Source organism: Trichoderma evansii (assembly GCF_050947405.1).
Source record: "Trichoderma evansii strain SZMC 28006 chromosome Unknown GGI43scaffold_21, whole genome shotgun sequence".
NCBI classification, from domain to species: Eukaryota; Fungi; Ascomycota; class Sordariomycetes; order Hypocreales; family Hypocreaceae; genus Trichoderma; species Trichoderma evansii.
In genome coordinates this window covers 159,186-181,009 of record NW_028145185.1, presented here as the reverse complement: position 1 = coordinate 181,009, position 21,824 = coordinate 159,186, and the positions used below count along the sequence as shown (strand labels likewise).

The following is a 21,824-nucleotide window of genomic DNA, read 5'->3' as shown; positions in this document are numbered from 1 at the left end:
TTTAGCTTCATCAGCACTCTATTCCTACGCCTTCTGCTCGCAAAATCACGCTCGCCCAACGTCATTGGCAAGAAACTCGCTGGTACGTATACTTGGTATGACCCAAACAGGCCCGTGGCCTTATTAATAGCAGCCATCCATGGATGCCCCTACGCTCCGGCTCGGGAGGCGTGGTGGATGTGAAAAGTTAGTTGGAGTGCCGTAATAGAAATTCCGGGTTTGGCAAGGCTCCGCATCTGCTTCTCCAACGCCTGCTCTCTAGCAATATCTTTTACATAATCAGCCGCGACGCCGGCCTTTCTTTCGCCTTCTAGGCCCTGGCGTCTTCTCCAGGGTCGATCGAGCAAAATTTAACGTTACTCACCCAGCATGTCCTCGTGATCTATCTCGTGCTGCCATTGCTGGTCAAGTGTTGGTGCTCCTCCAGCCGGCCATCTCGCTTGTCCACGCTGCCGGGAAACGAAGCTCCTGATTGACAGGCCACCCCTTAAATTGAGTCCATTGATGGACAATTCTCTACCTACTTGCGCCGCTATGCAATAGCTGCGCTGCCATCGGGTACTGGTACCTCCAACAGATGCCAATAGAGTGCCCTGGTGTGTTCATCTGATGACCCGTCTATGCGACAAGCCAGCAGCGCGACAGCTTCCCTGTATTGGGGTGCAGATGCCCAAATATTCTCTCGTCTGAGATTGGTCAATGGCATCGGATCGGAAACGCCGCATCCAAAAAGAGGCGAAGGGGTAGGAAAAATAAAAACTAGGAACATGCAATTCATCTCAGCTTCCGTCTATTGCTTCTGCTGTCATGATGCAGAGCAGCCTTCCCTGCTTCGCGAGGTCACGAGCCCAGGTCCTGGCGGTTTTAACCCGGAATTCGGGTCTTAGACTCGCTCCCAAGAGGCTGTGAATACTGTGACAGGTTAATATAATTACGCATCACGGTGGTAAATATTGGCAGCAATAGCAGCGGCAGCTCTGGGACATGGCAGGGATGTCGGCGTCGCTGGGAGCTTCAATTGTGTTACTGTATGCCGCCCACGTCCAATGCGGCTCTCAGTGATCCGATACACACAGAAGCCGCGATGCCGACAAACGAGCGAATTAAGACAGTCGTCGATGTCGTGCCATCCAGCGAGACGGTTGTTATACCACTTGTGATGCTAGTCGAGTAATACTACATGCTACTCGTATGCAGTATAAGGATGACCTACCACCTGCAGCAGTAGCAGCAGCCGCCGTCGTGTGAACCGAAGCCAGCCGGTGCCGATGGACCCAGATCCAGAGGCAGTCTTATTTTGGGGTTACTAGGCACACCCCCTTGCCTGTTCGTCATTGCTCTGCGAGGTCGGACTTTGGCTTCGCGCCCAGGCATAAACCATGACAAAGAGTGTAAGAAACATCGAGATGATTTTCACGGTTACGAGGTGGCAGAAGCCTATGCGATTCAATTACACAAATAAGCCCGATAAAGTTGGAATGCGCGAGAAAGAGGAAAAGACCGACAGAAAAGACATGGCGCTCCACGTCATACATATCCAGGACCAGGTACCGTCCGACTTATCTGATTAGGACATCCGCTGCAGCCTCCATCTTCTTATCGCAGCGCCCGATTTCCCTTTTCAACCACGTTCCCTCTGTTCCTTATCTATCAGTAAAACATGGCCACTCAGCAGCCCCCAAAAACGGGCTGGCGGAGTTAATCTATTTAACCTTGAAATTTGTCTCTGCCCATTCTATGGGCTGCACGTTTACTAAACCGGTTAAAAATGAAAAAAATGCGAGGAGGTTTTGAGACGGATGGGGTGCAGGGGCTGCTGATCGCCTTGCTTCTTATTTTAACGACCAACTACTGCATTCCATTCAACCTCACCGCCTTAAATTATACTATTACTACTACGACTAACCAAATTTTATACATAGACGTAAATTTATTTAACTTATTAACCAAACCACAACGTAAAAGACAAGAGCATCCAACAGCATACTTTAGGCGACTTTGAAGCCCAGCGTTTGCCCAACGCACGAACATCTAATGCTTGCATATCTGCCTTTCATCCAACATCCCGTCTCTTACACCCAAGCTTCTCCCTACGTCACCACTGGCATGCAGTATGTTCGATTGATGCTACAGACTATCACTTGGCATCGAACGTATCACTTGGCATCGCACGATGTTACCAGAGATCGGTGTATTGCTTCGAGAGTGCGTGTAAGAGGGCTACACATGCACGTGCACCGCCTCATACTGCACCTTCTTGGCGCCGGCCGGCAAGACATATCCGAAAAGGCGCACCTGAAGAATATCTTCTGGTTACACGAAAGTAAGAGAAGGAAAAGGGAGAAGAAGACGGAAGGAGAGGCAGACGAATGTGTTTAACCCAAGGACTTTTTGTGTTTTCCATTACTACCTAATACTTTGTATCTGTGTATCCTTTAAAAACGCCGTAACGATTAACGCAACGCAACGCTGACGAGCCCGATAATGGAACCCATGAGTCGTAACCAATCACCAGACACCAACTCTGTATCTCAAGGCCACTCTGACGGCGGCGGCCAATCTCGTCGTAACAAAAGTAATGAGCAGGGGAACCAAGTTCTCGCTTAGTCCTCCATGTCGACATCCTCGTCGTCGTCCTCCTCGTCGTCCTCTCCGCCAGCTCCCTGGAAAGATTCCACAATCTCGTCCACGCCACCATCCACCCGGACCTTGAGCCTTCTCGTCTCTCCTCCAAAGGCCTTGATCTTGTTCTTCCGCGTCGCCAGCAGCTCCTCCTCGAGGGCCACATCCTCGCCCTGGGCGGCCAGCTCGGCCAGCCTCTTCTTCTCGCTTCCGCGCAGGCGGGGCAGCAGATGCTCGTTCTCTGCGACCAGCTTGCGGGCGACGGCCAGCTCCTTCTCGCGCTTGCCGGCCATGCGCTTCTTGTAGAAGACACGCTCGCGGCGGGCGCGGATCTCGCTGATGCGCTTCATGGCGGCCATGGTCTTGTTCACCAGGTCGCGGTCGTAGCGGACGGGCTCGTTGCGGCGCATGGCGAACTGCAGCGTGGAGTCGACCGTCATCTCCTTGCCGGCGTTTCGGCGGTAGGCCTTTGTCCACTTGAGCTTGCGGGGGTTACGCTTCATCTTGTAGTTGCGGTTGCATTTTGATCTGCAGAACCTGAACGATTTGCCTGTGCGAGAAGATGGTGATTAGTCTCTGATCATGTTTTACTTTTGTCTTTCTCTGCCCTTCCCAATGCCATTACAAGACAGAGGAAGGGAAAAAATCCATAGTAGGAAAACTCACCATCGTTTCTGACAAAGGTAATACCCTTGGAGGGATAGGCCGGGCGGCCACAAAAGCTGCAGTCCTCAATCCTGTGTTCATGTTAGAAACGCCCAAAAGTGCATGTGGCATCATGTATTCTCAGCATTACATACCGCATCGTGACTGTTTGATGTGGATTGTGATGATGCTAAATGGGTATCAGTATCGGATCAAACAAAACTATCTCGCCTCATGCAGCAAACTCTGCCACAATTTTTTTTTGGCGCTTAGTCACTTATCGATAACATTTTATCAGCCACGGCTCCAAATCGCACCGCCACAGCTTCTTTTCCCCTTGGGTCCCACCCCCACTCCACCATACCAGATCCCCCATACCATCTTTTCATTCACATCGTATTTTCTCACTCGCCGTTTTCTCTTGCTGCCTGGCTGCTAAACCGGCCGGCTATTTAATGCCACTAGCTCAGATCCGTCAGGGCGGCTCCTGGATTTGGATCCTCCCCTTGGAGAAAGGGAGTGTGCCAGCAGGGGCCGCCCGAATATTTTTTTTTGGTTTTTTTCCTGCGTTATGGCTAAGCTAGAAACAGGACTAGAAGTTCTTCCCCAGATTTTGTTATGTAAATGAGCGGAGCAGCGAAGCATCACGCGGAGCGCTAGACATGGCTGGTGGTGTTTGAAGTCTAGATGCTTCTGTAATAAGGAGAGGACACTTTTGCTTTCGGGATGCTCATTTTATTACTGCAGTGGAAGCAGTCAGCTTACTTATTTGCGGTCTGAGTAGCACTCACGCGACACATTTTGCAACATCATGCGTGTACAAGTTGGGAGTTCGTGCTGCAGAGTTGTGGGCGCCGTTACTCCTCTATGAAGCATATATGAAGCATGTACGCACACTCTCGGCTGTGTTGTCTTCTCTCGACCACCCCCAACCGGCTTGACCCGGAGCATTGATTACCTTAACGTAATTAAAGCTCCCCCCATCATCCCCCTCAAAATACGGGGAAGGTCTGGAAAATGGTAACATGTACTACTACAGGAAACTGGGGAAGGGGGGCGTGTGTGAGAGAAGAGGACCATCAGCCTGATTGAAGACCTCCAGTGGTGGAGATTGGACCTGAATGAGCGAAACGACGCTTTTCTTTGGAGAAGGGGTTGCAACCACAGACCCCCTGATTTAGCCTCCAATACTACTAACCTATAGATGCTAATTTACTAACACCAACTTGGCCAGAAGCTGAGTAGCTAGCCTGGTTCGTGTCATGCTCTTTTGTAAAATGAAGAGACGCATATCGCGCAAGGCGACCCGAAAAGCTGCTGGTCTCTCGTTTACTCGCGGCCTCGGAAGACGTAGGAAACGGCGAGGACGGCGAGGGAGGAAACAAGGCAACCGAGATATCCCCCCTTAACATGGCGTCCGTGCCGTATGAGCCGTGAATGCGTTGTGTTTTGACGTTGTGCTACCTTGCTGGACGCAAAGCAATCTATTTCTCTATATTGGCATACCATCTCTGTCCCTACTTCCACCTAAACACACACTGCAGCATCCCCCATGATGCGAGCTGCAATGAAACGCAAAAAAACCTGCTGCTGTCCCATATAAAAACACTTCCTTTTCGGCCAATACGAGGCACAGCTCATATATGCGCTGTACTTCAATGGGTCATCTTTAATAATTTCCTCCATTTCTTGCGTCACCCAGCATCCAGCATACCCGGGAACGACATACAACACACGGATCCATACGCACGCATACTCTTCTCCACGTTGCTTCATCAATAAATACGTCTATTGGCGGGCTTTCTTCCCACCTTACTACCTAAGTAGGCATACAGTAGTAGTAATATGTAGGGTATGCAGAGCTTCCTCTGAGCTATCCTGCCGAAGCGCTACTTAAATGCATCCGTGTTACCTAATGAGAATATCATCATCTGCTCTCCAGCTTCATCATACAAGCGAGGCAAAGACCAGCAGCGGTCAGCATCGGCGTCAAACTCGCATCGTGTGCTACCTTGAGCTCTGCTGGGGAGTTTCACACGTTCGCTGCGCTGCCTTCTTGATCCGCGTCGACAGCGTTGTCACATATCCTTTTCCAAGTTCTACTTGAGCCTGCCTCCCACTTTTGCAATGCGACGCCAATAACGACATATTTATCCATGCTTCTAGCAGGCCCCCTCTGCCCAAATATGTATTTTCCCTTTTCAGGTTTCCTGCGTAAAGTAACGTGCATCTTATACGCACATGTATAAAGAAAAAAGACTGCGTAGATCCGAAGCTAAAAATCCGAGTGCGAATATTATCCGTAACAAGCCCTGTGGCCGAATCCGTTGTGAACAAAACGCCGTGTACAAGTTGAGTCGAGCATGATTGGGCATGCTAGTTTAAGAAAAAAAAAAAAAAAGAAAACGATACAAAAGAGAAAGAGTTGAATAAAACAGACGCCGAGCAATAAGCCGAGAACGAGGCTTAAATAATATGAAGTACTTAAAAGATAATGGTGCTTTTTTCAAACACAGCTAGCCAACCGTGGAGGCATCGATAATATATCTCCTTGTAATTCATCGGCTGCCGTTCTTTTTGCTGCCTACTTTGAGGCGCTCCTTGCAGTCTGGGCAATACCATTTGGCTACCGAACACGTTAGCATTGTCTTTCAATACAACAAGACGATTCTTTTCTTTTCTTCTCGTCTTCCCTCAAAGATGGGGAGCTTTGTAGACTTACTTTTTGAACTTGGCGCGACCTTGAGGCCTACGCAAGCCAGATGGAACCACTCGCGGGCACAATCATCAGAGTCACATGCCACCATCGCGCCATAACTGATACTATTGCAATAACAGTATGTAGCTTCATCCGGGTCGATATCCGCATCATCGTCGCCGTCATCGCCCTGCATGCTGCTGTTTCCGTCCTCATCCACAAGTTGAGCCAGAGCTTGAGTAGTGCCCTTCTTCTGAGACTTCTTGCCATTGCCCGCTGGGTCCACGTTTCGAGTGGCTCGCGGTCTGGCAGCAGCAGCGTCTGAGAAACTTGGCAAAGCTGGTGTTGATGGCTTGCTTGCCCTACCGCTCTTGGTCGTCACCATACCGGTGCTCTGTGGAGTAGACTGGGTTGGTTCGCTCTTGCGATCTGCCTCTTCCACCCTGCTATTCCTTCGGCTGGAAGAGGACGTAGTAGTGATCGCTATAGTAGGAGTTGCCGCAGGTTTATCCTCCAATTGTTCTGGCTCCTTCGGTGACGGCTCAGTCTTGACCGTCACAATCGGCTCCTTATTGCCTTCGGAGTCATGGTTAGGGCGGACCCAATTTGTAGATTGAACAATCTCCGGCGTGCTGGGAATATTGCCATTCGTCTTTTTGGCTGCCAAAGAGGGGGGTCTGGCTTTGCTGGCTTCTGAGTTGGATGCAATAGAATTCTGTCGTGCACGAGACGTTGTTGGTCGTGGGACAGGCGCAGGCGCAGGCGTCGGTACTGGAGACGGGCGGCTGACCGGCGTCTTCGTCTCTGGCAAAGTTCCCATAACAGGAGACGATGCAGCAGAGGGTGACATGGTGGCGGATAAAGTATTCCTGTAAGCAAAAAAGCAAACGGTAGTCAGCATCATAGTCTAGACCAGAACGATTGATCGATGAGGGATGAGAGTAGGTATTGCCATACTTCTTTTTGGATTGACCACTGCTAGTGGGCAAAGCCTTGCGCTTCTTGGGTACCTCCGGAGCTGGAGTCTCTCGAGGGCTAGTGGTAGCCCTCGTCTTGGATGTGTTATTTCCAAAGACGAGGCTCATAGCACGCTCCATCTGAGGTGCTTCTGCCCCACTAGCAACAGCCTTTTCTTTCTCCTTCTCCTTCTCCTTCTCCTGGGCTGCTTTCTCTTTCTCTTTTTCTCTTTCTTTTTCTTTCTCCTTATCTTTATCTTTATCCTTGTCTACTTTGCGCCTCTTTTGTGGAGGATTGCCATTGGAAGAAGCTCCAGTGGAAATGCCCAAGCCAACATTGCTACTCTCTGCAGTTTTCCGAACTTTGCTCGCGCTTGTCTTCTTAGCACTACTGGTTTTTGTTTGGCTATCGTGGTCGTCCGCTTCGGAATCGAGGGTATGAGTCTTCTGGCTCTTCTTGGCTTGGACAGCTTGCTTTCTGGCGTCGCTGCGGGCAGCGGCCTGTTCTGCCAAGGCTTGTGCAGCTGCTGAAATCGCGGCTGCACCATCGCGTCTGGATCTTTCAGCTTGCGAAGGCTTGCCATTGCGATTCTCGGGGTATGCCCAGTGTGAGGTACTTCCCCATTTTGCCTCGTCGCTGAATTCGTTCTCCAAATATGGCCATACATCCTCCACTCGAGCTAGCTGTCTCTGGAGCGCCTCGTTCGCCGTGGATATGACATGATTCTTCTCTTCCAGAGACACTAGTAATTCTTGTATTTTGAACGCGGTTTGGCGGAACAGCTGCCGGCGCTGCAGGTTGGACGGGTCGAACACGCCGCCGTTGACGTCTTCGGTCGAAGCCACGGGTTGCTGGTGTTGGCCGAATGCAATTCCGTTGGAGCTTCCCTGGGCGCTCATGGGTGCGAACCCAGGCGCCGCGGTGTTGAGGGTGTCGTTGCTCGCTCGCGCTTCCGGGGGGGCGAATGACCTTGCCGAGGTAACCAGCTTGAAAAGCTGTTCTTGAGGAGCGAAAATTTTGGCGTCAACCTCTTTGAGCAGAGTAAAGTGTCGCACGAGTTCTTTGGGGAGGGCGGTAATGGTGTCGGCAAAGTGGGTGATGGCAGGGAAGATGTCAATGGGCTGGTCGCCGGCAGGGCCACTCAGCGAATCTCTGCCTCCCGGGCGGACGGCCGTCGCCGAGCTTCGAGGAGGATTCGTGCGCGTCTGCCGGACGGGTTGGGACCTCCGGTGCGACGGGGCTTCCACGGCGGGAGCCTTTGTGGACTTCATTGCGGACATGGCAAGGGCGGCCAGCAAGGAAAGTTTGGTGAGAGATTGACGTGGGTGTTTGTGTAGAGGGGCGACGAGCTGGCGAACTTTTTTTTTTTCGAGGGGGCGAATCTGGCTAAACAGGACAAAACAATGAAACAACGCCTCTGATTGAGGACAGGCTAGGCCATCCTGCTCCGAATCTGCGGTCAGAGAGCCAAATCATGCGTGGGCGGCGTGGTGACAGCGGGCGGTGGTGGACACGCTGATAGATAAAGCAGCAGAGTATCTCGACTTGATTTTGGGGAGCGAGCGAGCACACTGATCTGCCGCGAGGTACGGCGGTACAAGGCGCCGGGCTGCCGTTCCCGGGTTGGCTCTGGCGAGCTAGCGGCGCATGACACAGCACGCATTGCGCTGAAGAGCGCTGTCATTGGGCCAGCCGGAATAAAAGGGCCTCCGAGAGCGACCAGAAGTCCCCACAGGAAGCTCGTTATGGCGTCAGCTGAGCTGCAGAGCATCGACCGACAGCGGCCAGCGTATTTGGTTGATTATTGGAAGCAATTGCACTCGACATTTACGTGCGCTTTGAAATCTATTTCATTGCAAATTGGAGAGGCTCTATAGGGATTCTAACAGAAAAAAATACAAAGAAAAACAAGAAGAAGGAAAAGAAAGGAGTGATGTAAACTGGATTATAGTGTAACACAACAAATGCATGGCCAGAATCGAATAACCCAAGAGCACCAAGCTACTAATATGCGATATGATGTAATATGCCATGCCTCTCTATAGAATGAAAACGGGGGTATCGTCGCCGTAATTTACTCCATCATGCTTCGCGCCTTGACCGTCCCTGCCCTGCCAGAGGGCTTCTCTCTGTCAGACTGCTTGTGCCTCCATTGCCACTCTAGCAGGACCCATATGAAGTCCTTGAGGTCAAAATCCGGCCAGAGACATTTGCGGAAGAATATGTGCGTATCCTGGTGGCACTGCCAGAGCATAAAGTCGCTGAGCCGCTCAACGCCACTTGTCCTGACAAAAAGGTCCAGAGGAGGGTCATCGGCGGTATATATGTGTCTCTCGATGGTGTCGACTGTGATGTTGTCGGGGTTGGGCAGCGTCGTGGAGCCGTAGGACCCTGACCTGGAGAGCAAGCGAGGCTCAGGGCTGCCCGGGGGAAGAGTGGCAGATCCAGCAGAGTCGTTGTCGTCTCCGTCATCCATGTCTTTGTCCTCATACTCGCCATCGTCGAGTGCTTCGTCTGGAATCGTCGGTAGAAGGTCGCGGCCGTCGAGCTGACCGGAAAGTATCTTTTGCCTTATGCGAGATGGAGAAAATGGTGTGTTCTTAGGGGGTGTTGGAGATAGAAACTCCTGCACGGTTGATCGAATCGCGGTCGTCATCTCTGCTCTCGATGTATACGGGAAGCAAATATTCAGGACAGCCCTAAGCCAGTGATTAGCTTTCCTTGACTCCAACGGCTCAAGGCATCATCTTCAGAAGGCATGGAACTTACTTGTTGTTATGCTTAGTCCTTGCTACGGCTCTGTCCATAACCTCCAATACGTCATCGCGTATCATCTCACGCTGGCCTAGGATTCGAACGCAGGCCCCGTAGCGGTCAAGAATGTCGCCATATGTGGTCAGTTGCTCCAGCTTGACCTTTGCAAGCTGCATGAGCCCTTCTACTTCGTACTTTGGCCGGTTGAAGTTTTCGATACTGAACGCGTAAACGGTGACAACCTTTACGCCACACTTGTAGCAGATTTCCATGATCTAGACGCAGTACTGTTAGAAAAAGCTGGGTAGAGACACAAGGTTGGGCAAGACGGAGACAAACTCTAGCCAGGGCCTCAAAGCCACGGTGATGTCCCTCGACAGTCTCCATGCGACGACTTCTTGCGTAACGTCTATTACCATCCATCTCGAAGGCCACATGTTGAGGGATTGGTCCCTGCTTTAGGGCACCAATGAGCAGCTCGCGGAGTTGGTTGATGGCCCATTCTCCCGGTGGTGACTCGAGTATTAGTCTTCGCAAAAGTGAAACTGTGTCGGCCATGTTGAGGTTATAGCGAAAGAAGACGACGAAAAGAAAAGGGCGTGTTGAACGACGGACGGTCCTATACGGTACACAAGAGGCAGAGGGGGCCCGGGGAAATAGGCGTGGTTTTTTTTCTTTCTTTAATTAGAACGAATAAAATGAGCGAGGACAGAAGAGGAAAAGGCTACCACTGCTGTAGAGGAGGAGGAGAGAAAATAATACGAGGTTAAAGAAGAACACAGCGGAACATGGTTATTGCAAATATGAACAGGCACAGGTTAGAGGAATGAAAGAAAATTAAGGCGGATTTCGCTAAAGGGCCGCGAAACTGCAGTGGCGAAGCTTGCGTTGGAAGCTCAACTGGCCACATTTGCTGGTCCAGCGCGCAGCTCTAGCGCAGCCAGGCCCCTTGGCGATTCGGAGATCTTGGGACAGGGGCAAATCGAAGAGGAATCCGAGGCGAGACAGCAACCCCCTTGCACATGAAAACCGAGTAAACACATGATAAGCACGTGTTTGATGATTGGACGGTATTTTATTGTGCACATCAGATGTTTGGATTGTATTTTCCCCCTGTTTTGTTGAGTTTCTTGTCAAGTTTGTATAGTTGTAGCATTGAGTCTGTATCTATTCTTGGTGCGCCTTGAACATCGATGTTCCGATAGGCCTAGTACCTTGATAGGGCAGCGATGCTCTTATACGGGCACGTTTCCCAACAGAACCCCTGGACTCAGCCTCAGTGGCTGACGGCGGTGCCTGACGTTGCTGCCGGTTGTGGTAATTTCATATTGTCTGTATTTCCGCCACGTTTTCTTACCTGTTGAAGGGAACATTCGAGTGATTACAGAACAATGGCGCCGGGCTGCGTTCTAGTGCTCTCAATTTCTTCACATGCGCCAGCCAAGCTTATCGTCTAGTGCTAGCGCCTGTGCCTACGGCTGCATGCAATCCCCAACTTTTACAACCACTATCCGCTATATCACTCTGCTTGTCGGCTAGTTTGCTGACTCGTTTTAAAAAAAAGTCCTGACGTCACGGTCATACTTGTATTACGGTTTACCTCCCAAAAAAAAGTTCAATAAAGTGCAAAAAGCCTGCTTCTCCTCACGGCGTTCAATCTCCCCGCCATCAGCCAAACAGCAGCTAGTACGAGACTTATGCGGAACAGACAGTTGGGCAAAAATGCACATGCAAAGATGCTGCGAGAAATGGAAGCTTGCCATGTCAGAAGCTCCGCCATAGGCCCGCGTCTCGCTGGCTGGAAGAAGGCAGCGTACGTCATGTTTACAGATCCGTGACAGTAAGACTTGTATCGCTGCAGGTATCTTGATCTGGCAGCATGTTGGGCGTCAAACGCGTGGTAGCAAGCCATTTGACACGGATTGAATTCTGGCAGAGGCTTTTTTAAACCAATATAAAAGCCCATCCGGCCCTGTACCCGCGACTACATGATCGAGATGCAAGGCGGATGTAAAGCACTCGTACAGAAGGGCTTATCTCCATTTATAGCGGTGTTGAATCGTCGTGGCTCCAATTAGGCACCAATCGCTGCGGCGTGCAAACCGCCAACGAGAGGCCCAAGAGGTGGCGCAACCACTATAAGCTCTCTTTGTTGCATCTGCCCCTCCATCTGCCCCACGTTGGACCTCGCTCACCAAACCAAGCTCTACTAGCAGGATTAAGTAGCTCATTGCCGATAGGCTACTGCCGCTGCTGCGTCGGATTGCCATTGAGGGCAATCCTTATACAAAGCTCCGATATCCAGCTCCCCTTTTCTCTTCCCTCTTTATATATCTCTGTCTCCATTCTTCTCTGTCTTCTCTGTCTACCCCTCCTTCCCCCCGATCCTCTATCAAAGGTCGGATCACAGCGGCTTCCAGTTGACGACTATCACACGGCCCGCCTATCCACTCCACTGGCACAATGGTGGTCCACGACGGCCACGAGTACCTCACCGAAGAGGAGAAGCGGTTGAAAGAGGACAGAGAGCGAACCAAATACTGGAAGAAATGGGGTCCTTATGTTGCCGAAAGGCAGTGGGCGACAGGTAGCTTCCACAGCATGCCTGTACCAATGCGAATAGGATGCTGATATCTATAACAGTTAGAGAGGATTACAGTGCCGACGGTGATGCCTGGAGCCGTATGTGCAGCTTTCTACTTCTCGTCTTCGAAAACCCGTCCTAATTCCTCTTACAGACTTCCCGCACGATCACGCCCGGTCTCGAACTTTCAGATGGGGTGAAGACGGTATTGCTGGTGTCTCGGATACACATGGATTCCAGAACATTGGCTTTGCCTTTTGGAACGAAGAAGAGTGTGTAATACCAATTCTCGGGTCTTTGAAAATGAACATTGTCCTGATTGATATTCTAGTCCCTTTTTGAAGGAGCGTCTTTTTGGACTGTCCAACCCGCAAGGAAATCACGGTGAAAGCATTAAAGAAGCTCATTTCCATGTTGACAACACTCCTGTAAGCCAAAATCTCTCCCCTTTGACTTACGGAACTATACTAACTCGTCTGGCTAGACTGTATGTCCTAATTCGTTCGTCGACCGTCCATATCCCTTCCGATACTAATATTGTACCAGCACTCCTATATGAAATTCCTTTACAAGTATCCCCAGAAGTTATTTCCTTATGACGATCTGATCAAGGAAAATGGTAGGAGAACAAGACAAGACAAAGAGTACCAGCTTCTTGACACTGGAGTTTTCGACGAGGATAGATACTGGGACATCTTCATCGAAACAGCGAAAGAGACGGATGATCCAGAAGAACTCCTCTTCCGTGTAACTGCTTGGAACAGAGGACCTGATCCAGCTCCCCTTCACATCATACCCCATGTATGGTTCCGGAACACTTGGAGTTGGGGTAGAGAGCCAGAGGAAAAGAAGCCAAATATCGTGGCCCATAACGAGGATTCCGCCAAATCAAAGCACTGGAAGCTGGGAGATAGATATTTCCTTCTCTCTCCTTCTCCTGGTGTTGGCTCGTCGGGAACAGACGTCTTGCCTCAGCTCATGTTTACTGAGAATGACACCAATTACGAGCGTCTTTATGAACAGAAGAATCCACAACCCTATGTCAAGGATGCTTTCCACAGATACATCGTTGACGGGGAGAAGGATGCCATTAACCCTAACCAAATTGGTACAAAGTGCGCTGCTTGGTATAACTTTAACGAAGATGGCGGTGTTAATCCCGGTGAATGCGCTGGTGAGTGACTATCCCTCTCTAAAGAACAGAGTACATGCACGATCCGGTTCTGACAAACGATGATAGTTGTCCGCTTTCGATTCACAAAGCGAGACCAGTCGTACCTTGATGAAGAAGAGTTTGATGACCTCATTGAGAAACGCAGAGAGGAGGCAGATGAGTTTTACTACAGAATTAGCCCTCTTCCTATGACCGACGATCTGCGTAACATCCAAAGGCAAGCGTTTTCAGGTATGATGTGGACAAAACAGCACTACCACTTCATTTGGGATCATTGGGCCAAGGGAGATCCTGGAACTCTTCCTCCACCAGCCGACCGGATGGGGATACGCAATACACAGTGGAAGCACATGCACTGCGACGACATCTTATCAATGCCAGACTCTTGGGAATATCCATTCTTTGCCGCGTGGGACAGTGCTTTCCACTGCATTCCCCTGGCAATGATTGATCCTGACTTTGCAAAGAAGCAGCTTGATCTGTTTACCAGAGAATGGTATTGCCATCCTAATGGCCAATTACCCGCGTAAGTAGCTCTATCTGAGTTTCTCTCTGTGTCTACTCGTAGTGCTAATCAGGCTCAAAGATACGAATGGAACTTTGGTGATGTCAACCCTCCCGTTCATGCATGGGCTACTTTCAGAACGTTCAAGATTGAGCGAAAGCTGTATGGCCGCCAGGATATCGATTTCCTTGAGCGAGTCTTCCAGAAGCTTCTGCTTAACTTTACTTGGTGGGTAAATCGAAAAGATGCAGACGGCAAAAACATCTTTGAAGGTGGCTTCTTGGGACTCGATAATATCGGTCTGTTCAACCGCTCCGAGCCGTTGCCCACGGGAGGAGTCCTTGAACAGGCTGATAGCACTGGCTGGATGGCATTCTACTGTCTTTCCATGCTGAACATTGCCCTTGAGCTTGCCAAGCACCGTCGCATTTATGAGGATATTGCCTCCAAGTTCTTTGAGCACTTCATCTTCATCAGCGATGCTATGACCTTCCGGACCGGACAAAAGGATGAGCAGTCGCTCTGGAATGAAGAGGACGGATTTTACTATGATGCTATATCCTGGGGTGGCCCGTGGCTCCAGCAACTGCCTGTGCGATCATTAGTCGGCCTCATTCCTCTTTATGCAACTGCAACTCTTGAGCCTGAGCTTATTAATAAATTGCCCTCGTTTAAGAAGAGAGTCGATTGGTTTATGCAGAATCGTTGCGATCTGGCAGAGAGGAACATGGCCAGTATCAGGAAGAGAGGAAAAGGCAATCGTATTCTCTTATCAATCGTTAGCAAAGAGAGGCTAACGAAGATTCTGGCACGCATGTTGGACGAAGATGAGTTTTTCAGTGATCACGGTATTCGTTCATTATCCAAATACCACAAAGAGCATCCCTACTCCATGGAAGTCAAGGGCCAAGAGTTCAAAGTTGGCTACGTTCCCGGAGACTCTGACACTGGACTTTTTGGCGGCAACAGCAACTGGAGAGGTCCGATCTGGCTCTGCGTCAACTTTTTGCTGATTGAGTCGCTCCAGCGATTCTACCTCTTCTATGGGCCTGATTTCCAGGTTGAATGCCCTACTGGCAGTGGCATCCATATGCATCTGGGTAAGGTTTCGGAAGAAATCCAGCACCGACTGCAGCATCTCTTTGCCCGGGATGACTACGGAAGACGCAGCATCAATGCCGGAGATGATCGCCTTGACTACGACGAGCACTGGAAAGACTACCTTTGGTTCCACGAGTTCTTTGACGGCGACACAGGAAGGGGTCTCGGTGCTACTCACCAAACTGGATGGACCGGTCTCATTGCTCGGTTGATTCATGACACAGGGTAAGCCTTGGATAACTTGCATTCACACTTTATTAACCATTTGAGTGAATGTGGACTAACTGAAATAGTGTCAGCTGCCGTCTTCCTCAAACCCCTAGAACACCATCAGCCACTATGGCACACTACTTTGATGATATTTTCCAGAGACATATAGACAACGGCGTTCCTCACACAGGTGGTAGACGCCACATCAGACGATCATCAACGGCCCGCTCCATTGCTGGCCGAAGCGACTTTGACTCGTCTGTTAATGGTGACGACGACGCTCGGTCTGTGGCCAACTCAGTTCATCACGATGACCCTGAAAGAGCCAAGGAGAAGCAAGAAGCTGATTCTCACATGCATCGATACATCTCCGATCAGCTTCGTAGATACACCGGGCTTAGCAATGAGGAGGACTCTGGCGGCGATGAATATGAAACTAGGGCATAGATGGAGGATATTTCTCTTTGTCTTGCGAATGAGCTAAAATTTGAAAGAGTTTTGGGGAAAATATAAAAGGCGGGACTTTATCTATGTTACATTTGGAAACTACAGAACAAGGTAAGAGGTCTACAGTATAACACTTTGATGGGTGGAATTGGATTGTGTTTCAGCATACGTTTTCCTAGTTAATACGATTGAATTCTCGTGTCAAAGAGTGGGAAACAGCTCAGTAATTGTGTGTAAAGCTTTCCCCGCAACCGTGTTAGCATGTCTCGTCATTGTAGCATCAAGAGGCCACTTCACACATTGCACCCGAGTCATATTTCGTGTTGAATATATAGAAAAGCTCATTTTCTCTAGATAAATTTGCTCTCTATTTGCAACATGCTGTTCCACCAATTAACAGCAATCCCCTCTCTTCACACTATTTGCATCCACCCTTTCTTATATAAGGATAGAGGCATGCAAAAACAGAAGACCTCCGCGTCTCTCCTTCGAGAAGTCCCAAGCTCAGATTCTATACATGGTGGTAGAGCTTCGTTTTGTATAAATTGAGCCTCCTTTTTTATGGACGTTTCAACAAAAGAGGTTCCTTGTTTTGATTGATATTTTTTTATACATAATAAATTACAGGTTGTCAGTAAGGAGCTTGTTCATCTTGCTGATGCGAGCGGAGACGCTGAGGTCGATGGTTCGGTCGCCGACCTCGACAACGAGTCCACCAATGATGTCGGGGTTGACCTAATGGCATTGATGTGAGTTGACGTTCAAGACGAATGGTGACATCCTCCAAGGGCAAATGGAGAGAAAAATAAAGAGGTTAAACATACAGCGTTGGTGACCTTGAGCTTCTTGCCCTGGCCAACGTAGGAAGACTTGGCGACAGCGCTCTCCAGACGGGACAGGAGCTTGGAGTCAAGAGCCTATGACAAACTCGCGTTAGAATAATTTGTGCTTTAGAGAGTGTATTTTCGCAACAATGCGATATCGCTGTGATTGTCGATATTCAAGGGATTCTAAATTGAACGCACCTGAGCGCTGGTGACGGTCATCTCAACCTCGCCACGGGCAGCAGAGATGATCTGGCCAAACTTCTCGATAACGCCGTTCAGGAGACCCAGTCGGTTGTTCTCGGCGAGGGTGTCGAGGAAGTTCTTGAGGGTGGGACCGCTGGCACCGGCCTGCTTGACGAGCTCGGCCACGATGGCAGATCGGTCGGCGGGGGTCAGAGTAGGGGCGGAGAGGATGGCAACGAGCTTGGAGTCCTTCTCGACGATGGAGCCCAGCTTGGCGAGCTCCTTGGCGGTGGCATCGAGGGTGGAAGTCTTGGTGGCCGCGGTGTACTAAATTGACGCAAGGATTAGCATTTTCGTCATTGGTGTTTTTCGGTGCTGCCAATTCTCTCAAAGTCTGCGACATTGGCACTTTGTAAAAAAAAGCACGCAATTGGCAGCTTTGGCATTCGAAATATCGGAACAGGCTTTGCTATAATTTTCGCAGGAGGGCGTACCAGAGCAGTGGCGTAGGTGCCATCGAGACCGAAGACAGCAATGGGAGCCTTGACGTCGACGCTGGCAGCGGCAGCAAAAGTCCGGGCCGGGACAGCGGCGAAGGCACGCTGAGGAGCAGCGGCTCTGAGGGAGCGGAAGACTTGTCGCGACAGCATGGCGATTGGATGGGCGTCGAAGGTGGTGAGAGACCGGCTTTCGTAGAGATCAGTTTTCGCTGGTTTGAGGTTCTCGTCGGCCGGCAATTTTGGAAGTTGATGCCTTGCCGCACGGGTGAGGCACCAAAATTTTAAGCTTACCTAATATTGCCTCATATAGAGGTTTGCACCCACACGCTGGCACTATATTGGCGATCTACTTAGTATCATACGTAGTGCCTAGGTACATTGAATGGTTACGATTTAAAAAAAAAAAAAAAGGGATTCTAGATCTGGACGTGTCCATACTCGTGGCATAACTTCTTCTTACTATCATCTTCTTGTGATGAATGAATTTGCTGGATGATTTATAAAACATTGCCTACAAAACAGCACACAATCTTGCAGGCTCATACACTATTCCCTTATCCATATCCTTACCCGATTCTGCCCGATAGACCCTGGTGCCAATTTTCAATTCTACATTATCCTAACGCCTTGCCTTGCTCCCTATTAAGCATTATTGCAATGTCGCTTGCGGTTCAGAGTGATTAATTAAACAGAAACACAAAAAAAAGCCAGGAGTGAAGAATGATGTCGAATCAGTCGCTCTTCAGCATGCTGTCGACAAGGTCTCCAAGAGGACCCCAGTAATCACGCCCGCTTGCTAACTCATGTTCGTCAATGAAAAGCACATACTGCTTGAAGCTGGTGTTTAGATGAGGTTCCAGCCCCAGTTCCCGGACGACAGGATAGTGGTGGCAGTAGATGTGTGCGTACACACGGTACATTCGCTTGAAGATTTGGCGAATCAGACTTCCAAACGATTTGGGAAACGGAACGCCTATAAACACTGTAAACAGCCAAACTCGAAAAAAATGAACGTAAATATCAAGACGGGGGTGCTTACCAATCTTGCTAGGCATGACAGACTCGTTGTCGATGTTGGCCTGGACCCACGCCATCAGTTGCTCTATATAGGCTGGCGCGGCCATCTTGGTTGGTCGCTTGTAGTTTTCGCTGTCTTGCCAAAGATATTCAAACCTATGGATGTTAATTCGCTTCTGGGAGCCGCAGCAGCTGGATGGGATAAAGTTCTTACTCATCGGTAGCTTTCATCTCAGGACACGACTGCGGCGAGCAGAACTCGGTGATGGCACCATAGAGGAGATTGATCTGGTTGTAGAAGTCCACCACTGGTTATTGTTAGACTTTTGATTTTCCGCTGGTCAATAGGCAGTGACCAAACTCACTATTGACTGCGAGCCACTCATTCTCATCTTCGCCCTCTGGGAGCTTAACCACCTTCCTCAAGCTACCTCCTCCCAAAGTTACCTCAGCATACTGTCGCAGCTGGTAGCTATTGACGCCTCCTTTACCGGCGCGCGGGCGGAACTGATTTCTCGTCTTCTGGTTACTGCTCAGAAATATTTCGCCATCAGCAATCACAGTATTTAACACGGGCTTAAGAGGAGGATCTTCGTAGACGGGGAGGATGGGTTTATCCAGGCGCTCCATCTTGGCGCGAGACCTGGGACTGAGATATTGAAGCAGCAGGGACATGTTGAGGCTGTTGGAAGACGAGAGAACGCGGGCAAAGGTAAGACTGACACTGTCTGCAAGAACTGGGCCATGGTGAGGCGAGGGTCGGGTTTTTGGTAGCGAGGTCGAACAAGCTAAAATGGAATATGATACTCTGCGTGCATACCAACTGGTTAGCGGGGCAATGGATGGCATGCCGTGAAATGGACAAAGAGAGCGGTGCAAAGCATACGTTGATTCGCAGACCGACAGCGAGGACAAGCAGCGGGCTGGACGGCGACGCTGGGGGAGTAGAAGATGTTTGTTCGATCGGGTTCAGCACCAGACAGCGAGTCGAGGATCTTGGCGATGCGCTGAGGCTGATGGGCGGTTAGATATGTAGCGATAGCGAGATAGATAGAGATATGTAGATAGACTGCGCGTGTGGATAGCAGGAGGCGGTGGTGTCGCATTCAGGGCGGCTCTGTTTACCAGCGTTTCCTGATTGGCATGGTTGCTGGGCTAATTGCGTCAGTGCGGGCTCTGTTCAGCTGTAGAAGGTATCGAGTACCGGCATGGAGGGGCAGCCATTGCTGGGATTTGGCGGCAGCTTGGCTGGCGGTATAGGTACCTGGGTACAACGACTGAAGGACGAACATTGGCTGCAAGAAATGAGACAAAGACATTTAGATAAGAGCATTGGTTATCACGTATTATTACCAATGGTATTTGTATGCATGTCCTGCACTTTGTATATTCCCGAACTCATATCTTGATTCTCAAGGCTGCTTTGTACAGCCCTGTATACTATAAGAGCAGAGGCCGGATAATATCCGGTGAAGAGTGCTGATGCTCTTATTCGTATTGCCTTAGTACCAGCTTATGTCTCTTACAACACATCAGTATCTGCTCCGGGGTTGGTAAGGTTTTAAGCTTTTTCATTTTTCTCGATATGACCAGTAGATTTTCAATAATCTCTCATGTTTGCCGACAAAACTATTGTGATATGAAATAGCGCGGTCAATTCTATTAGAGCACAGATGGATGTGCTGTACGGGGATGAATGCCATGTCATGAGCGTTGTGGTACGTATATCTACTAAACAGTAGCGGTGCAAAGTACGAGCATGGAGTATAAAATTCTTTTCAAAGATCTAGTACCTGTTCTAATTATATACAGAGTTTTACCTTGTAATACTAATACGATAATAAGCTCATGTCTGGTCTCGCACTTGCGCAAGTCAAGATCCCTTGCCCCTGGCCTTGACTGTGGAGAACAGCTGCAAGACAGACCGCTATATCGCTGCAGAAAACTCCAGCCGACAGCGCCGTGTCTTGGAAAGGCGAAACTAGCGCGTTTCTACTGAAGATGGTTATTTCGTGACAGCAGCTGAAGAAGCACTCTGGCTAATGTTATTGTGTCTAGGGCACAATACAATATACAATGATGCTCAGACAGAGTGCCTCATGCAAGTGATGTTTGTGTGCTTGCCTCACCGCCCCTGCTCGGCGCCGGCGATGTTGTCAAACCCAAAACATAAGCCTCAGCCCCGATCGATGGCCGGGGTTCGGGTCAGGTACACGTCTCTTTGTTTTTAAAACGCAGCGCGGCTAAGCAGCGATTGCGTGGTTCCTGCGGCCGGCCTCCCGGGTTGCAGCGTGTCGCTATGGGGTTTGGCTGCTTTGGCTGCGCCCACGATCGCCTGTTGCCGGGCCAACGCGCCACCCCGACCATTTGTTTGGCGGGCGAGCTCTCGCAGCTGTGCGACTGGCTCCACTGCGGACGGAGCAGCTGGCATGCACGCATGTCCCCAGAGCCGCTGCATCTGATTCCCGCCTTTATCTTTATGCAGCCCGGTTCGCCAGGTGGATTTGGATATTGCACCTCTCAAAATCTGCTTGTTTTGGCGAGCTGCGATATTCTTTCTTTTGTTTTTCCCCCGGCAGCAATTGCGGCGAACGCCTCACCGAACAATCAACACACCGCATCGCAGCAGCAGCGCCTCGCCTCGCCTCGGGTTTGGTTTGATTCCTGGTGGTGCAGGCCGCTTGGCTTGGTTCTAGTTCTAGTTCCAGCAGCATTCCAAAGTTTAAAACACACGCCCACCGGCATTGCATTGCAATGGACCGCCATCGTCGCTCTGGCATACCGGCCGATTATAGTTTGCCGCCGTACGACGACGAACTGGACTCGCCCACCTCGCCCACCGGCCATGGAGCGGCCGCTGTCAGATTGTTGACATCGGTGGAAGAGCCCGCTGATAGACCGTACGTACCACAGCCGTCGCCATTGGCAACACCGGCATCCCCAAATAGATCACCATCATCCATATCGACGCTGTCCTTGCAACCCAAGACGGCCTCGAAACACCACGGATCCAGTCCCAGGATATCCGCCATGGCTTTCGACGAGTGTCCACCAGCCGCCTCGAGCTTTTCCAAGCCAGAGACAGAGATGCAAGCAGCACCCACGGCGGATGATGTTCCTTCTGGCTCTCCTTCTGTTCACCACCTCCCCAATCCCCCTTCTCCTGATGTTGTTCTCCCCCCTCCTCTGTATATCAAACAGGTTCGCAAGATCAATACTGCAAAGTTGCAACACAGCCCAACAAGTCCAAACCTAGCGGAGGCCTTACCAACCATCCCGGAGGGGCCAAGTGAGCGAATCCGGCGACGACGAGGGAGTCTATCCGCGTCCGACCAACCAGCTTCTCAACCAGCTCCTCAGCCAGATGTACAGCAGCAAACTCCACAACCAGTCGTAGTGGAAGCTGCTGCAGCTGCTGCAGAGACAACACCGAAAAGGAAAAAACCCACAGTAAGATGGAAGACCAAAAGCTCACACGATAGGCCCATTAGTATGCGATCACCTCGACCTCAATATGAACCCAGTGTTTTGTCCTCCCACACTCGGACGGGGTCTATTCGGGACAATGCTCCCAGCATTCCGCCGCCAGATGGGTCTTAC

General features: G+C 50.3%; 6 protein-coding genes across 6 annotated transcripts; 1 reads left to right on the top strand and 5 right to left on the bottom strand.

Moving 5' to 3' along the window:
• Window positions 1-2,067: 2,067 nt before the first annotated feature.
• GGI43DRAFT_413508 (ribosomal protein L24e-domain-containing protein) lies at window positions 2,068-3,560 on the bottom strand. Its single transcript, XM_083206913.1, has 3 exons — window positions 3,423-3,560; window positions 3,289-3,359; window positions 2,068-3,172 (listed from the first exon to the last, which is right to left on the bottom strand). The coding sequence occupies exons 1-3, from the start codon at window positions 3,425-3,427 to the stop codon at window positions 2,604-2,606; spliced, it is 645 nt and encodes a 214-aa protein (XP_083057409.1). The 5' UTR covers window positions 3,428-3,560; the 3' UTR covers window positions 2,068-2,603.
• A 2,101-nt stretch (window positions 3,561-5,661) lies between these two features.
• On the bottom strand, window positions 5,662-8,291 carry GGI43DRAFT_188413 (uncharacterized protein). The gene is made up of 3 exons (XM_083199918.1): window positions 6,923-8,291; window positions 5,990-6,834; window positions 5,662-5,893 (listed from the first exon to the last, which is right to left on the bottom strand). Exons 1-3 carry the CDS (start codon window positions 8,200-8,202, stop codon window positions 5,826-5,828), a joined length of 2,193 nt encoding a protein of 730 aa, XP_083057408.1. The 5' UTR covers window positions 8,203-8,291; the 3' UTR covers window positions 5,662-5,825.
• Window positions 8,292-8,928: 637 nt separating this feature from the next.
• GGI43DRAFT_188402 (Decaprenyl diphosphate synthase-like protein) lies at window positions 8,929-10,403 on the bottom strand. The gene is made up of 3 exons (XM_083199917.1): window positions 10,016-10,403; window positions 9,692-9,951; window positions 8,929-9,621 (listed from the first exon to the last, which is right to left on the bottom strand). The coding sequence occupies exons 1-3, from the start codon at window positions 10,232-10,234 to the stop codon at window positions 8,997-8,999; spliced, it is 1,104 nt and encodes a 367-aa protein (XP_083057407.1). The 5' UTR covers window positions 10,235-10,403; the 3' UTR covers window positions 8,929-8,996.
• Window positions 10,404-12,139: 1,736 nt separating this feature from the next.
• GGI43DRAFT_430042 (Six-hairpin glycosidase-like protein) lies at window positions 12,140-15,697 on the top strand (the record flags this gene model as incomplete). The annotated part of the gene is made up of 8 exons (XM_083209200.1): window positions 12,140-12,263; window positions 12,320-12,358; window positions 12,415-12,532; window positions 12,592-12,688; window positions 12,807-13,434; window positions 13,501-13,960; window positions 14,021-15,265; window positions 15,334-15,697. 8 exons carry the CDS (start codon window positions 12,140-12,142, stop codon window positions 15,695-15,697), a joined length of 3,075 nt encoding a protein of 1,024 aa, XP_083057406.1.
• Window positions 15,698-16,318: 621 nt separating this feature from the next.
• GGI43DRAFT_386736 (ATP synthase delta subunit family protein) lies at window positions 16,319-17,357 on the bottom strand (the record flags this gene model as incomplete). The annotated part of the gene is made up of 4 exons (XM_083203834.1): window positions 16,319-16,432; window positions 16,522-16,614; window positions 16,723-17,034; window positions 17,202-17,357. The coding sequence occupies 4 exons, from the start codon at window positions 17,355-17,357 to the stop codon at window positions 16,319-16,321; spliced, it is 675 nt and encodes a 224-aa protein (XP_083057405.1).
• Window positions 17,358-17,602: 245 nt separating this feature from the next.
• On the bottom strand, window positions 17,603-19,133 carry GGI43DRAFT_413497 (Mob1/phocein family protein). The gene is made up of 5 exons (XM_083206912.1): window positions 19,111-19,133; window positions 18,590-19,032; window positions 18,439-18,532; window positions 18,247-18,380; window positions 17,603-18,180 (listed from the first exon to the last, which is right to left on the bottom strand). The coding sequence occupies exons 2-5, from the start codon at window positions 18,897-18,899 to the stop codon at window positions 17,939-17,941; spliced, it is 780 nt and encodes a 259-aa protein (XP_083057404.1). The 5' UTR covers window positions 18,900-19,032; window positions 19,111-19,133; the 3' UTR covers window positions 17,603-17,938.
• Window positions 19,134-21,824: the final 2,691 nt, after the last annotated feature.

What these genes read in the sequence shown, in the direction of transcription:
- GGI43DRAFT_188402 (XM_083199917.1), bottom strand. Translation starts at nt 10,234, where the DNA reads ATGGCCGACACAGTTTCACTTTTGCGAAGACTAATACTCGAGTCACCA. An exon ending in GCTTTGAGGCCCTGGCTAGA is followed by an intron (nt 9,952 to 10,015) that starts GTTTGTCTCCGT and finishes TACTGCGTCTAG; the next exon opens with ATCATGGAAATCTGCTACAA. An exon ending in AGGACTAAGCATAACAACAA is followed by an intron (nt 9,622 to 9,691) that starts GTAAGTTCCATG and finishes TCACTGGCTTAG; the next exon opens with GGCTGTCCTGAATATTTGCT.
- GGI43DRAFT_188413 (XM_083199918.1), bottom strand. Translation starts at nt 8,202, where the DNA reads ATGTCCGCAATGAAGTCCACAAAGGCTCCCGCCGTGGAAGCCCCGTCG. An exon ending in AGTGGTCAATCCAAAAAGAA is followed by an intron (nt 6,835 to 6,922) that starts GTATGGCAATAC and finishes TTTTGCTTACAG; the next exon opens with GAATACTTTATCCGCCACCA. An exon ending in GGTCGCGCCAAGTTCAAAAA is followed by an intron (nt 5,894 to 5,989) that starts GTAAGTCTACAA and finishes CGTGTTCGGTAG; the next exon opens with CCAAATGGTATTGCCCAGAC.
- GGI43DRAFT_413497 (XM_083206912.1), bottom strand. Translation starts at nt 18,899, where the DNA reads ATGTCCCTGCTGCTTCAATATCTCAGTCCCAGGTCTCGCGCCAAGATG. An exon ending in GAGATGAAAGCTACCGATGA is followed by an intron (nt 18,381 to 18,438) that starts GTAAGAACTTTA and finishes TAACATCCATAG; the next exon opens with GTTTGAATATCTTTGGCAAG. An exon ending in TGTCATGCCTAGCAAGATTG is followed by an intron (nt 18,181 to 18,246) that starts GTAAGCACCCCC and finishes CAGTGTTTATAG; the next exon opens with GCGTTCCGTTTCCCAAATCG.
- GGI43DRAFT_413508 (XM_083206913.1), bottom strand. An exon ending in TACCTTTGTCAGAAACGATG is followed by an intron (nt 3,173 to 3,288) that starts GTGAGTTTTCCT and finishes CTTCTCGCACAG; the next exon opens with GCAAATCGTTCAGGTTCTGC.